The following is a 16,443-nucleotide window of genomic DNA, read 5'->3' as shown; positions in this document are numbered from 1 at the left end:
CATTCCATTTGAAATCTCCCATTCTTCTGATTTCTCAGCCAAGAAGCTAAAAGTGTCTAATGCAGTAAAAGTGCTCAAGGCTTACAGGGAAGGTTCTTAAGGAAAGTAAAAAACACAAAGGTGCTATCAATCCAGGAACTAGCACAAGAGATTGATTCAGCTTAAAGATTTTATTTTATACATGTTATTTTTTTCCATTAGTTTGAGAGAATACAATGCCCATACACCTGACTAAAACAAGCAGCCTTATCATTCATTAATTACCAGGCAGGCTCTAGCACTTCGGGGATGCAGGATCCTGGGCAAATTATTCAGCCTAAGACTCAGCTCTTTCATCTGTACAATTGGATAATATCCAATTCTGTACTTATAAGATTATTTGTTTTGTTTTAAAGATTTATTTATTCATGAAAGACACAGAGAGAGAGGCAGAGACATAGGCAGAGGGAAAAGCAGGCTCCTCACAGGGAGCCGGATGTGGGACTCGATCCCCAAACTGGGATTATGCCCTGAGCTAAAGGCAGATGCTTAACTGCTGAGCCACCCAGGCGTTCTATGTACTTATAAGGATTAAAAGGATTAACAATATAAAATGCTTAGGATACACAACTGCTGATAAATGTTACTTATTATTAATATTGTCATTGTTAATATACCCCTATGGAGACACTAGATTTAGTTTTTTTTTTTTTAAAGATTTATTTATTTATTTGAGAGAGAGTATGTGTGCATGCACACACAGGGTGGAGGGGTTGAGGGAGGGAATCTCAAGCAGACACTGGTTGAGCTCCAAGCCCTACCTGGGGCTTGATCTCACAACCTGGAGTCAGGACCTGAGCTGAAACCAAGAGTCCATCATCGTTTAACCTACTGCGCCACCCAGGAACCTCACAGATTTAGATTTTCAAAAAGTGATTGCTTAGGATAGATTTTCAGACCTCTGTTAGTATGATTAACATATTTTAGGGGCACCTGGGTGGCTCAGTGGGTTGAGGGGTTAACTCTTGGCTTTAGTTTAGGTCATAATCTCAGGGTCTGAGATCCACTCACCCATGGGGCTCATGTCCTCAAGGAGAAATCAGTTTCAGATTCTCTGCCTCTCCCTCTACCCCTCCTCCTTACATGCCCACTCCCCCCATTCCTTCTCTGTAAAATAAATAAAATCTTTAAAAAACATTTAGAAAAACAATCCCTATAAAACATTGTCTTTAGATGATATTTTAGTACATGCACTTAATGGAAATACTTTATAGACATATTGCTTTAATTAGATTCCTATATTTCAAGGATACCTGGGTGGCTCAGTGCTTGGGCATCTGTCTTCGGCTCAGGGTGTGATCCCAGGGTTCCGGAATCAAGTCCCACATCGGGCTCCCCACAGGGAGCCTGCTTCTCCCTCTGCCTATGTCTCTGCCTCTCTGTGTCTCTTATGAATAAATAAATAAAATCTTAAAAATAAAAAAGATTCCTATGTCCCAGGTGCCTTCTGGTTACTATATTGTTGAGTATTACTGACTAGCGCTGAGCTGAGATATAACATTCTAAAATTTTTCCTATTTAAGACAATCACATCATAAGAAAATGGTAACAACCCTAAGGTTATAGACCTGGAGGAACCTAGATTGCTTGGAGTTGAACTGGACAAAATTTTGGCAGTTCACATGAGGTTGGCATTTTCAAAATGCTGTGTATGGGCAGCCCGGGTGACTCAGTGGTTTAGTGCCGTCTTCAGCGCGGGGCCTGATCTTGGGGTCCCAGGATCGAGTCCCACATCAGGCTCCCTGCATGGAGCCTGCTTCTCCCTCTGCCTCTGCCTGTGTCTCTGCCTCTCTGTCTCTCATGAATAAAGAAATAAAATCATAAATAAATAAATAAATAAATAAATAAATAAATAAATAAATAACAAAATGCTGTGTATGATTGGGAATCAGACTTCTAAATTTTTGCTGTTTATCTAAACTTGTCCAAACACACCTATCACTGAATGAAGACTTAAGTCATAACAGTTTCCATGTTCTTAGTTAAGATGAAGCAACCATTTTTGGGAAGGTAGAAGTTTATGACATTTGTATTTAATTCAGTTAATTTTTAAAAACCATTAGTCACAGATAATTAATTCCCTTATAATACATATAAGTTTTTCTATAATAATCTAGAATAACCACTATTAGTGAAGGAGTTGTATGTTTGCTTTTTAATATAAAATAGAATGGCTTATTCAGAACCTCAATCCCTAGGAAGAGGGGAAAAAAGTCTAACAGACTGGAAGAACATAAAACTACCATCAGTATTTTCCCTCTTTCTACATAGCTAAAAAAATTCTGCATCAAAAAGCAACAGATGGCCTGATATTATCTGCTGTATTTAGACTTTGGGCAATCTCTCGCCCCCTCAAGGCTAAAAAAACATAGCTTATCTGGGATTTTATGTATAATATTTTAGTGAATTTATATTACACTTGCATGTAAAGCAGCCACCCCTAGCCAAAACCAAGTTTCAATTACTTCCATAGTGATCAAATTATATAATCATCCTCTGAGATAATCTGCATGTAAATGTAACCAAAATCTTAACTTGCAACTGTAGACAATTTATTGCTTCTTGTATTTTAAACAGAATTGGTATCAATTACCTTTATCTATGAAAAAGAATTCAAAGTTTTATGTAATTTAAAATCAGAATGCACAGCTGAACCTAGAACAACACTGTATATCAACCTAACTGCAATAATAAAAATGAAAACAAATCAAATCAAACCAAAATGGAAAATACCACTATGATAATAATACTAGTTATGCAATGTATATACTTAAACTTCTAGATTTCTTTACCTGTATTTCTAGTATTTTTTACAAGTGCCAATCCCAAGATTCATTTATTCAATCAAAAAAAGTATTAAAAAAATAGTATGTATTGGGCAGCCCGGGTGGCTCAGCAGTTTAGTGCTGCCTTCGGCCCAGGGCGTGATCCTGGAAACCCAGGACCGAGTCCTGCGTCGGGCTCTCTGCGTGGAGCCTGCTTCTCCCTCTACCTATGCCTCCACCTCCCTCTTTTTCTGTGTCGCTCATAAATAAATAAATAAATAAATAATCTTAAAAAAAAAAAGTATGTATTGACCACCAACTATACAACTATACACAAGGCACAAGGCCAGGCACCAGGGATATAATGCAATAGAAGGAAACCTCTGATCTTCAAGGAACAAACATTCTGCGAAGATAGACAATAAATAATGATAAAATAAATTACAAGTAAAATAACTGCAATATGCAATAGGGGGACTTGACATAGATTTAAGAGACTAAAAACAGATTTGAATACATCACAAATATCAGGAGACTGTCCTTACAGGTGAAAAAAGATAAACACCCTCCTCTCTGTAATAGGATGGTTCCATTTAAAAAAACAAAAAAAAAAAAACAAAAAAAACCCCAGGGGATCCCTGCGTGGCTCAGCGGTTTAGCGCCTGCCTTTGGCCCAAGGCACAATCTGGGAGTCCCAGGATCGAGTTCCGTGTCTGGCTCCCTGTAGGGAGCCTGCTTCTCTCTCTGCCTCTTTCTCTCTATGTCTATCGTGAATAAACAAATAAAATCTTTAAATAAAATAAAATAATAAATAAAAAAACCAAAACTATAAAATAAAAAACAGAATTCTAAAAGTGAAAAGTAGTCTGAGTTTAATATTTCAAGGTAAAACATATACTGACTAAAATTAATTCATAATATCCCTCTGCGATTCATAAAATTACATGGGGATCATGTGAAAACAATTTAACTCTCAGCATACACTTTTTCCTTATACCTCCATCTCCAGTCCTCCAACTACTTCCTCCAGGGTACCCTTTCCCCTTCTCTCTCCAACCTACTTCTCTCTACCCATCTCACTCTCTGAAAAGGAGAGAACAACCACTCAGGACTATGCAGTCCCACTTTATAGTAAGTTATGCCTGAGGAAAGGGCACATCTGTATTGGCCAGCTATCTAAATTTTCCTGACCCTTTAAAATCCTCTCTAAAACTGAAGAGGGGGGAAAGAAGATGCAGCTACTCAACCAATCTGTTACCGAAAGACATCTGTTCTTTTACATATAGAAAGGAAATCTATGTTTTTCCCCCAGAATCCTAATTATTTAGTGACTATCCATCACATTTTCTTAATCAATCTCTGATTATATGGTAAGTATAAGTACTAAGTATGGTATGGTATGATCTATACCCACCAATACTTAGACAATAGGTAAGGGCAGAACTAACAAGACACATAATATTCATTTAATCTTTCATTCAACAATTAGTTATTGGACACTTACTATGTGCAAGGCAGCACTGTCCAGTAGAACTTTCTGAGATGATAACATTCAGTATCTCTGCTGTCCAAATGGCAGCCACAAGCCATAAGTGGCTATGGATTACTTGAAATGTGACCACTATGACTCAGGAACTGAATTTTAAATTTAATTTAATTCTGAGTAACGTAAATACAAATTTAGATAGCTACATGTGCCTAGTGGCTACAATATTGGGCATAGCAGATCTGAGACAAATCTTTGGCTCTAGTCCTTTATTAATTGAGTGACTTAATGCAGCTTAACAAACCTGCCAAAGAAACAGTGCCTATTTAGAAAGTGGCCAAAGTATGTATGTTTTGTTTTATTCAGAGTGTAGTGTTATACTGTAACCAACTTTTCAGAGAAATCACAGAATTCTGGAGGGACAATAGGACCCCATTTAACAAGAAAGAAGGCCCAAATAGTATGAATAATTTGCTTAAGATACTATGATTCATTAGAGGGAGAGGTGAGCTGGAATCCAACTGTCAGGAGAATCAAAATATTCAGATATTTCATCTAGAGATTTCCTCCTCCTATTGCAAATGACAATGATACAGACATACATATATGTAGAAAACAAGAGCCATACCGAGGTACTGGCCGTAGCATCCTGGAATGTTGTAGGTATATCATCCTGTAAATCAGTTAGTGAAAAAGAGTGGTTTAAGTCTGGCTCAGCAATAGTCTTTCCAGATGAATTGACTTCTGCCTGTAAAAAAAGTACACCCAAGAGCTGCGTTAAAATAGGAAATGTACAGAAGAACCTACACCTACTAATCCTCTCTTGGACTTATTTTATTTGCTAATTTACTATCAACTATTAAGTGCACATGTGTCTAAATCTGCTAGGTATTTCAAGATGCACAGACAAAACCTGTTCTCAAGGAGCTCTTGGTGAGAGACAAAACTAACACCTGTGGCTCATAATCCACAATTCTAAATGAAGTTTTTTTGTAATTTCCAGATGAAGTGTGACATGTGAAGTTATTAATACTCTTTATCCCACATTAGTGTAGATATTCTCAGGTTTGCTGAGGGAATATTAATAGACTTGATTATGGGTTACTGCCCCAGATCCCATTTGTGGGTACTAAAATATGGTGTGTGTTTGTTATTTTCTAAAATCCAAAATTCTGATGTATAAAACAAACCTGGCCCTACAATTTTCAGAAAAACAATATTAAGTATGATAGGAATGTTCAGAAGGAAGAAAATAACAAATACTTATTAAGCACCTCCTCTTCCAGGCAATACAATGAACAGAAGGAAAAATTTCTCCTAAGAACTGGATATGAAAGGACAGACAGGATGTTAAGAGACGTGAAGAGGGAGAAGTAGCATTGCTGCTTAATGCAGGTTGACATTTTTTATAGAGCTAATTAAATTCCAAAAGTAATTATATGTTTGAGTAAAACATATGTGGAGAAAAAGGACATAAGGGAGATATGCTAAAATATTAACAGCAGTTATTTCTTGGGGATGGGATTATATATGACTGTGATTTTCTTCTAAATTACCATATCTTCTATAACAAGAGTTAAAATTTATTAAGTATCAGGGACAGTTCTAAATGCAATACACTTAGGTATTAACTCAATCCTCATAAGAATCCTATAAGATAAGTAACGTTATTTACAGATGAGAAAAAGGCACAGAGTGGGTAAGTAGTACATCTGAGGTCCTAAAACTAATAAACAGCAAAGCTGAGATTTGAACCCCAGCATGGTATGCCAGAGTCCAAGCTCTTAACCACTATGCTGTAATGCCTTTCTAAACATACATTATTAGTTTCATAATAAAGAATTATTCGTAAAATCTTACTTCACAAAACTATATCGCCTTTACTTTCTATCCAGAATTTGGCAGTAAACAAAAAGGTTACATAATAACATTTACAAATTTAGAGTACCTTAAAACTGATTTGTCTAGCCAGTTCCTTGGCTTCTTGGTCAGCTTGACTTGAATCACTTCCAGATTTTAAAGGCAACAGGACATCCTTCATGGCACAGCCACATCCCTCACAACAGAAATCTTGTGATCTGGTAGGAAATAATTTTTTGATAGGTATAAATCAAATACTTGAATGTTAATTTAAGATACTCAAATACTGAATGATTCAATTTAAAATAAAAGAATACTGGAAAATTCCATATCATACTCATCTATAAATTAGACAATTACAGCAATATTATAGTTCTGAGATAAATATACAAGTTAGGTTAGGTTGGTATTAGGAAAAAAAACTCATGTTGGGGTGCTTGGCTGGCTCAGTCAAAAGAGCATGCAACTCTTAATCTCAGGGTTGCTGAGTTCAACCCCCATGTTGGGTGGAGAGATTACTCAAATAAAACTTAACAACAATAAAAACTCGTGTCGATTATATCTCAATTTTTTTTAATCTAAATTTTTTAAAAAATCAGGGCTTAGATTCCATTTTTTCCCAACATACTCTTTAAAGAAAACTAAGTTTAGATCTATACAACAAAATATATAGAATGTCTAACCACAGTGTCCTCAAGATCACATAACAAAACTATGTTAAACCTGTGAAAAAAAGTCCGTTATAAAGTTTGAGTTACTTTTTAGCTGAAACATAGATAAAATAGTAAAGAGGCCATTAAAAATAGAATTTACAGATATTTCTAGGGAAAAAATTCACAAATCTTATTCATCTAAATAGCAGTATAACTTATGGTAAATGAAATAAGAGAAAGACAAACACTGTATGATTTCACTCATGCGCAATTTAAGAAACAAACAAGAGAAGGGGAGGAAAAAGAGGAAAACCAAGAAACAGACTCTTTTTTTTTTTTTAAGATTTTATTTATTTATTCATGAGAGACACAGAGAGAGAGAGGCAGGGACACAGGCAGAGGGAGAAGCAGGCTCCATGTAGGGAGCCCCACGCAGGAAATGATCCCCAGACTCTGGGATCACGCCCTGAGCCAAAGGCAGAGGCTCAACTTCTGAGCCACCCAGGCATCCCAAGAAAGACTCTTAACTACAGAGAACAAACTGAGGGTTAGCAGAGGGGAGGAGCAAGGGTAGGGGGTGATGTATGGGAGGTGTTAAACAGTAAATAGGATTAAGGAGGGCACTAGTGATGAGCAAAATATATATCGTATATAAATGTTGTATATAAGTGATGAATCACTAAGTTCTGAACCTCAAATTAATATTGCACTGTATGTTAACTAGCTAGAATTTTAAGAAAACTTAGAAAAACATAATAAAAAAATAGCAGTATAACTTGAAAGACAGAGAACTCATATAAAATCCAAAGACTGAAATTTATCGCTCATTATGTTAAGTAGTCAAGATAAATCTGTTAACTAGACTACTTCCTAAGATTTATTTGTTTTTCTAGGTTTTCATTTTCCCTTTTGTATTCCAGATATAGCCAAAAGTGTCCCAAAGTCCACAAGAGTGCTGAGGATTTGTAGGACTGGAAGTAAATATGTATAACATATAAAAATATCCATCATTACACTGCTGAACTTTAAAAAAAATCATTTTATTGTACTTCCACTTCAACATAATAAAAGCCTTTGTTCTTTAAGATCATGCTATTTAAATTTATTTAAAAACTTCATGTGAACAAATATATGTAAAAGTCGTATTAACTTAGTACTTGTTGATGAATATTTTTATTTCACCAGAAGCAGCACTGCTGTCCATATCCTTTTGAAAGTCAGTTGTATTCAAATTATTTGCTTTAAAATGTGTCCACCTTAACTGAGAAGTCATGAGACTTAAAGGGGAAGGTTAATTTTTAATATATTAGTTTATCCACAGGACAATATGCTACTATGGATGAATGCAAAATCATGTTTTTTAAAAAGCCTCTATCATAAGGACACCTGGGTGGCTCAGTTAGCTGGGTGTCTGCTTTCAGCTCGGGCCATGATCCCTGGGGTCCTGGGATCAATCAAGCCCACAGTCGAGGCTTTCTGCTCAGAGGGGAGCCTGTTTCTCCCTCTCCTTCCATCTGCTGCTCTGCCTACTTGTGCTCTTTCTCTCTCTGTCAGATGAATAAATAAAATCTTTAAAACAAAATAACCTAGAATGTATACATTGGTAAATCTAGAACAAAAAAACAAAGTTCTTTTTTTTTCCTTATACATGAAATGAACTGGATAAAAGTATCAAGACAGAAAGCCAACAAAGAAAATCAAATAAAAGCAAATGCTATATATTCAGAGTACATATTATATAATTTGTGAATAACAGCTACAGTATAAGGTATATCCCCAGAACCTGGAAATAAGGTTTATAAAGAAAAGTTGTTGATGAAATCCAAGAGTCTATCAAATCTTTCAGACACTAAAATCTATTTGATTTAACAAACATCTAAAGAGGACATATTCTGGGCTGTGCTAGGGTAAGATATACTGTAATTTAATTAACATAATATGTCTGAGAGGTGATAGCAGAGTCCAAGCAGGAAAATGATGAAGATCAAGGATTACAGAATGTAAGTACTTTTTTTTTTAAAGATTTTATTTTTTTATTCATGAGAGACAGAGAGAGGAGAAAGACAGAGACACAGGCAGAGTCACGTGCCAGAAGGCAAGTCAGAGCCATGAAGCAGGCTCCATGCAGGGAGCCTGACGTGAGACCCGATCCTGGGACTCCAGGATCATGTCCCAGGCCGAAGGCAGGTGCCAAACCATCGAGCCACCCAGAGATCCCCCTGTAAGTACTTTTAAATACTCTTCCTCCTCACTCAGTGCAATTTTGGAATCTTTAACATTTGTTGAGGGTTGGGACTAGTATTCTAGGATTGGAAAGCCTTTTGATAGGATTTCTTATAGGGTCTCTTCCCTATGCACACTGATTAAAAAATAAACCGGGTTAGAAAGAAGTTGGTCTTAAAAAAAAAAGGAGAGGACAGCCTGGGTGGCTCAGCAGTTTAGCGCCACCTTCAGCCCAGGGCCTGATCCTGGAGACCCGGGATTGAGTCCCCCACATGGGGCTCCCTACATGGGGCCTGCTTCTCCCTCTGCCTGTGTCTCTGCCTGTCTGTGTGTCTCTCCTGAATAAATAAATAAAAACCTTTAAAAAAGAGAGAGAGAGAAAGAGAGAGAATTAGTCTTTGCACCACTCAAAGAAGAGGCTACTCTGAATCTGGTGACTAATCTGGGTTATACAGACAGAATGCATCTGAAGAAAATGAGAAGGCAATATCACTAAGAAACCGTAACTTGATAAAGAAAATCTCCTTTATTTTATTCTGGATCATTTATTGAGTATTTGCTTTGAGCCTGATACTGTAGATGCAAAGATGGGTAAAGTGGACTTCCTCCCTGCCCTTAAGAAGTTTTCAATCTTATGGAAAGCTACATATAAACAATTGCGTTGGTTTGGTTTTTTTTCTTTTTCTATCTGTAATTCTGCCCAATTAGAGACAAATGACCAGAATAGATATCTTCTTTTAGAAGATACGTTGCTATTACCAAGTACTTTCTAAAACTAGACAGTATGAAATCAATTCTTTAGACTCTGGTCACCCCTGGATAGTAAACTGCTACAAATGAATTCTAAAATAGCACAACTAGACTAGATCCTGTAACCAAGGTAACTCACAAAGAGACTGAGCCCATCTCCTAACAGCCATTACCCAGAATAGTATTTAAATCTTAACAAAGAATGAAATGCAAAACTTACTTTTTGGCAAGTGCTCTTCTTTCCTCTGGTGTGTAATCTAGAGAACCTATGGCTCCCTCTCCTTTTGTTGGCATAAACCCAATGATGGCTAGTAACGCTGTTCTTACTGAAATAAAAGGTAAACATAAATCTAAGTTGTTTTGTAAAAGGAACTGGGTTTACTCTGGAAGAAGAAAACAAGACGCATGGGCTTTTACTAAAAAGGTACAGGTAAGGTGGTTGTGTTAAAATGATGGCAAAAATTGAGACAAGGCAAGAATTTTTATTCTTTATTCAGTAACATCAAATTAATTACCCCAAACAGCTTCAGTCTCAAGAGGGTGTTATACTTTATAATTATGAGTTAATTAGAATTACAGAAGATTTATATTCACTTTAAATTAATACTCACTACTCCATGAAGGCTGCCAAGTTTCAGGATGATGTCCTGAGATGCTCAAACAGATCTTCTTGCCTACTTCAAATCGTCCATTAGCCTTAGAATAAATAAGGCATTTTAAAAATTATATATGTAATGTTTTGTATTTTATAAATATAAATATATTTTATAAATAAATAATTTTAAAAGAAAGGTTTAAAATAATATAATCTCCAAAAGGACATAGATTTTTGTCCTTTTTTAGACACTCCACAAATACTTGTAAAATATATGCTGTTTTTAGAAGTTGTAGCACCTTTCTGAAACTGAGTTATATAACTGAAATCTAAATCTAAATAACTGACATATAATGATGTCCTGATATCCTCCTCTGAGTATAATACTGTGCTAGGCTCTGTGAAGGATCTAAAAGAGAAGACATGCAGAGGCTAGGAAAAACCAGAGGACTTGGTGTCACCTAACTAGATACTGCTGCAGAAGGCTCTGAGACAGGAATGATTTTCATATGGATGATGCAATTTCATAAGACAAGAATACAAAAGAGGCAGATCAGAGGTAATGATTTCCATTTTGGACATGGATCTGTTGTCTTGGTAGAAGAGCTACTGATGATATACAGCAGAAAGGCAGAAATACAGACACGCTGATGTCAGAAGAAGATACATGTGTTTGGTATCTGACTTCACAGAGGTGACCAGTGAAGCCATCTCAACAGGCGTAAGAAAAAACAGCTGATATCTGAACTTATAGAATATCCATACTCATGGGGATGGGCAAAGAGACATGAAGTTAGAATATAAGCTCCACATAGCCAGAGAACTTGAGTTATTATTCCCTGCCACACCTACAAGGGCATGACCTATATATTTTTTTAATTTTATTTATTCATTTTGAGAGAGAGAGAGAGAGAGCAGGGAGAGGCAGAGGGGGAAGGAGAGGGACAAGCAGACTGCACTGAACGTGGAGCCCTATGCAGAGCTCAGTATCACGAACCCTGAGATCATGATCTGAGCTGAAATCAAGAATCAGATGCTTAACTGACTGAGCCCCATGGTTCATGACATATGTTTAGTAAATATTTGCTGAATGAAGATTGGAGAAGGCTTTCCAAAAGAGAGAAGTGAATCAGAAAGATCAAATACTGAAAATCAGGAAGGCAGTGTGCTAACCATAACCATACATCAGTTAACTACTGAAATATTTCTGTATTTGTTAACAGCTGCTGCCCCAACTACCCCCCCTACCCCCCATCCCTGGTTTCCCCATACACCAGCCCCATCCCCTGAACCACCTGGTTCTCCCCAATGTCAAGCAACTAAAAAGTGACTCCTAATACAGGAGGGGTCCTCCAAGACCCTACTCTTACCCTACTGCTGGCATTAACAATTCACAACATCACCTAGTATTTGTTAAGCAGAAAATGTTATGTCCTAGGAACTTTATATTGTAAACATATTTGCCATACACAACCCTTAACAGATGAGAAAACTGAACCTCAAAAAGATTAAGTAACCTGCCTGGTGTAATGGAAAGAGCAGTGGTCAGAATCCAGGTCTGTTGGCTATGAAATTAACGCTCTTTCCACTGTACCACACATGGGTAAAAGCAGCTTTAGTCGAGTATTGATGAATACCTTCCGTTTCACCGTTTGCTACTCATGTGTATCAGATGTTTAACTTATATGGTCTGGGATGAGGACTGAGAAGAGGCAGTGGGAACTGTCAAGCTGGTCTCTGAGACTGGTGCAGTAAGCCTGGAGAAACCAGACTGCAACAGGCTAAGCTAGAGGAAGGATGTCTTGAAGCTATCAAAGAGAAAGTAGGACAATAGCTTAAAGAGAAAGGAGAGATCCAGAAAGGCTTTTGTGTTTGGTTTTGCTTTTTTCAAGGTTAGGGATAATTAGCCATTCTTGCAAATGAAAGGAAATGAGGGAAGAAGAACTTACTAAGAGAGGAATTTACTCTGAAGGAACAACATCCGAGGAAAAATAAAGAGAAAACTGGATCAATAGTTTTCCTTACATGGAGATAAAGTATGTGAAGAGAGAAATTCGAAGATATAAAGAGTAATAATATAACTAACATTTATTGAAGACTCTGGGACAGTTTTTATTTTCAGAGCTCTATGTAAAAATGAGGAAACTGAGGAAAAGAGTTTAAAGTGAAAAGTTGAAGGTGATGATATGAGTAAGAGATATAGTAACATTAACTACCCTTTTCTGGTACTTACCAAGTGCCAGACACTGTCCCTAGCACTTTGTATCCACTAATTCATTGAATCCTATCAACCATACTATGGCAACTGTGCATCCATTAGCATTGACAATTCCTAGGAATTATTTTCGGGGAAAAGAATTGTACTATCAAATCTTGGTCCCCAATGACAAAGTTATAGCAATGTTCTGCTTTATTTCTTAATGAAAATGAGTATGCTAACCATGCTTTGCAGTCACCATGAAGAGTTAAACGACAAGCATTCTAAATTGCCAAGAATCCTTACCGTTAAAAGAATAATGCTTGGTGGTTTCATGGGATATTCTGGGGGCAGTACTATTCGTCCATGATAAACTCCTCCATCAAAATCAGAATCTGGGGGCCCTCTAACTGTGAAGTGCCATTCAAAAAGGTTATCCTAAAAAAAAAAAAAAAAAAGGTTATCCTGCACAGAAACAATAACCAGTAAGGAATCAATAACATTAAAACATTTGATCATCTTTATTAATGAGTACCAGAAATATTCCTGGGTGAGAAAAAGTAAATGTTTCAAATTATTACTAGAATAGTTTCTAATGCACAAAATAACTCAAGTATAAAAGCTATAAATAAGGGCAGCCCCGGTGGCTCAGCAGTTTGGTGCCGCCTTCAGCCCAGGGCGTGATCCTGGAGACTCGGGACGGAGTCCCATGTCAGGCTCCCTGCATGGAGCCCGCTTCTCCTTCTGCCTGTGTCTCTGCCTCTCTCTCTGTATGTCTTGCATGAATAAATAAATAAAATCTTTTTTTAAAAAAAAGTTATAAATAAAAGCTATTTGATCTAGTTTTCATGTCCCACAAGAGCTAAAATCTTTTTTTTTAAAGATTTTATTTATTAAAAAAAAAAGATTTTATTTATTTATTTGATAGAGAGAGCACAAGCAGGGAGAGCTGCAGGCAGAGGGGAAAGGGAGAAGCAGGCTCCCCACTAAGCAAGGAGCCCAGTAGAGGGCTAGATCCCAGGACCCTGGGATCATGACCTGAGTGGAAGGCAAATGCTCAACTGACTGACTCACCCAGGTGCCCCTAAAAGCTTTTTTAAACAAATACATTTAAAAACAGGGGAGCATTGTTATATATTCATAAATTAGATTACATAATTAAGCTAAGTTAAATTAGATTACATATTTAATTAAGCTAAGTTATTATATAATCAAATAATTGCTGTAAATGTGTATTATTTTAAAAAACCTTAAAAAATCATCCCTCAGGGCAGCCCTGGTGGCGCAGTGGTTTAGCACCGCCGTCAGCCCGGGGTGTGATCCTGGGGACTCGGGATCAAGTCCCACATCAGGCTCCTTGCGTGGAGCCTGCTTCTCCCTCTGCCTGTGTCTCTGCCTCTCTTTCTCTGTCTCTATGAATAACTAAATAAAAAATCTTAAAAAAAAATCATCCCTTATAGATGCTCAAGAGCTTATTTATTAGTCAGTAATATTAATAAATATACTATCATCTTAGAGTCCCCAAGTATTTTACAGTTTACAGTGTGCAAAACATTTGCACTTTATTATATTTTATTCTCATTATCATGGAAACCAGACTAAACACATTTAAATATCCTCCTCCGACAGATGAGAAGACTGAAAAGAAACAGAGATGTTTGTACAAGAAGCCCAAACTAGCTGCAGAGGTCCCTTCGAGGGGCCAGGTCTTCCAAACTATAGAGTTTGGGGTTCTTTCCATTACCCCTCTCTCCCTCATACTTACAACCTAAAACTAAAAACCTTAGCATTTATGACCATTTTATAGAGACTGGAAATTTGTTTCTAAAATGTCAGATTCTTGGGACGCCTGGGTGGCTCAGTGGTTGAGCATCTGCCTTTGGCTCAAGGGCATGATCAGTAGTCCCGGGAATGAGTCCCACATCGGGCTTCCTGCATGGAACCTGCTTCTCCCTCTGCCTGTGTCTCTGCCTCTCTCTCTCTGTGTCTCATGAATAAATAAATAAAATCTTAAAAAAAAAAAAAAAGTCAGATTCTGAATGGCTAATGGAATAAGTACTAAGAAAATACAGGGAGTAAAATATATCAATAAACCATATCAAACACATCTGTAATGACTCAAAGCAATGAAAAAACAATTTAAGGAATTCATTTAAAATATTAAGGTATTAAAATCCAGATGTAAAAGATGGAAACTAACCTCTAATGGCTGTGCATGGTAATGATCTGTTGGATCTTTCAATTCTGCTGCTTCTTTCATTAAACGCTTAACAGCTAAAATAAAATTTATAAGATAGAGACATTTAAAATACACTTTACCAAGACATTAGGACAGATTTACAAACCTAATGAAAAAGTTCCTACTTCAATAAAAAATGTGTAGAGGACTAGTTCAACTGAGTATATGATAAAAGTTTAATTATGAGATAACAGTAATAATTGGAGAAGGGAAGGACATGGCAGGTAGGCATTAGAAGAATTATATATTAAATTAAATATTTAGGGCAGTACTATTTTTATTTAATAAGTACTTACATATGTTTCCTATGTGCTAGCACTAAAATATTAATTCATCTAATTCCCAAAACAATGCTATGAGATAAGTACTATTTTTATTCCCATTTTCCAGACAAAGAAATGGAAACATGAAGAAATTAATAATTTGTCCAAGGTCACACAGCTAGTAAATGACAGCTGGAATTCTAACACAGGCAGTCCAACTCTATCTTGTTAAAATGCCTATCTTAACAAAAACATGCCCTCTGTAATTCATGTTTATGAACAGTAGACTCCCCCATATCTTCCATCTTTTGGGAATTTCCACCCACCATCTGGCATTAATCTAAATGGAACAGTCCCCAGAGGTCACTGAAACGCCACAGTTCTAACAGAATTGCTTTTTTTTTTTTTTTTTTTTGTAAGTTCTATGCCCAATGTAGGGCTTGAGCTCATGACCCTGAGATCTCTCTCTCTGTCTCACATGAATAAATAAATAATAAAAATCTTAAAAAAAAAAAAGAAATGACTCAACTTAATTTTTTTTTTTTCATTTATTTATGATAGTCACAGAGAGAGAGAGAGAGAGGCAGAGACATAGGCAGAGGGAGAAGCAGGCTCCATGCACCAGGAGCCCGACGTGGGATTCGATCCCAGGTCTCCAGGATCACGCCCTGGGCCAAAGGCAGGCGCTAAACCGCTGCGCCACCCAGGGATCCCTCAACTTAAAACTTTCAATCCACTGACGCCATAACTTCCTGTGCTCACCTACACCTATATTCGCTTCTCTCTTTATCCACACACTTGGCTCTTAAGAGTTCTTTTCTCACAATCCCTAATAAAATTCAATTCTAGCTGACCCAACCCCACCATCTTCTTATTTGGTACCTATACCCAAACAGCTGGGTATAGGAGGGTGAGGGAAGTCACAGAAGCAGGAACATTGATGCCATTATAGTCTACAACCTCCACTGGGACACAATGCTATCTAATATTCCTCAGTTTCTCTAGTAAGCTCACCAGCCCACTCCAACTAGTACCCCAAGACTATTTCACACCTGTTTTCTCCTCACCTTCTCTTCCACCTCTTGGAGTTAATGGCAAAGCCTTTTACTTCCATGATAAATGACTGTTGACAGCCTATCACAACCTACAATCCTATCTGTATCTGTACCCTCTTTACTTCCCTACTGGCTCTCAAAGATCAATCCTTTGATCCCAGCCCCTTTCACCTCAAGTTTTGGGTGCTAAAAAATGTCACGATACTGGTGTAGGAGAGCAAAGCCAGGGAAAAACCAGGTAGTCCAAGGCTCACCAAAACTCTGCTTGAAAATCAACTGGTAGGTTGGTAGGTCAGGTATGGGAGGAAAGCTGACTTA

At 37.1% G+C, this 16,443-nt stretch overlaps 1 protein-coding gene across 1 annotated transcript in view; it reads right to left on the bottom strand.

Annotated features, from left to right (window-relative positions):
• The window catches only part of UBE2J1 (ubiquitin conjugating enzyme E2 J1), a 29,039-nt gene that overhangs the window by 4,654 nt on the left and 7,942 nt on the right, over positions 1-16,443 (bottom strand). The window contains exons 2-7 of the mRNA XM_077903089.1: positions 14,769-14,842; positions 12,875-13,006; positions 10,388-10,472; positions 9,997-10,102; positions 6,239-6,368; positions 4,919-5,038 (exon numbers count right to left, since the gene is read on the bottom strand). Of these exons, the coding sequence (XP_077759215.1) occupies positions 4,919-5,038; positions 6,239-6,368; positions 9,997-10,102; positions 10,388-10,472; positions 12,875-13,006; positions 14,769-14,842 (647 nt within the window). The remainder of the gene's footprint in view (positions 1-4,918; positions 5,039-6,238; positions 6,369-9,996; positions 10,103-10,387; positions 10,473-12,874; positions 13,007-14,768; positions 14,843-16,443) is intronic.

Source organism: Canis aureus, chromosome 7, assembly GCF_053574225.1.
Source record: "Canis aureus isolate CA01 chromosome 7, VMU_Caureus_v.1.0, whole genome shotgun sequence".
Classification (NCBI taxonomy): Eukaryota; Metazoa; Chordata; class Mammalia; order Carnivora; family Canidae; genus Canis; species Canis aureus.
The sequence above is the reverse complement of the archived record's forward strand: the minus strand, read 5'-3'. Positions and strand labels throughout refer to the sequence as shown.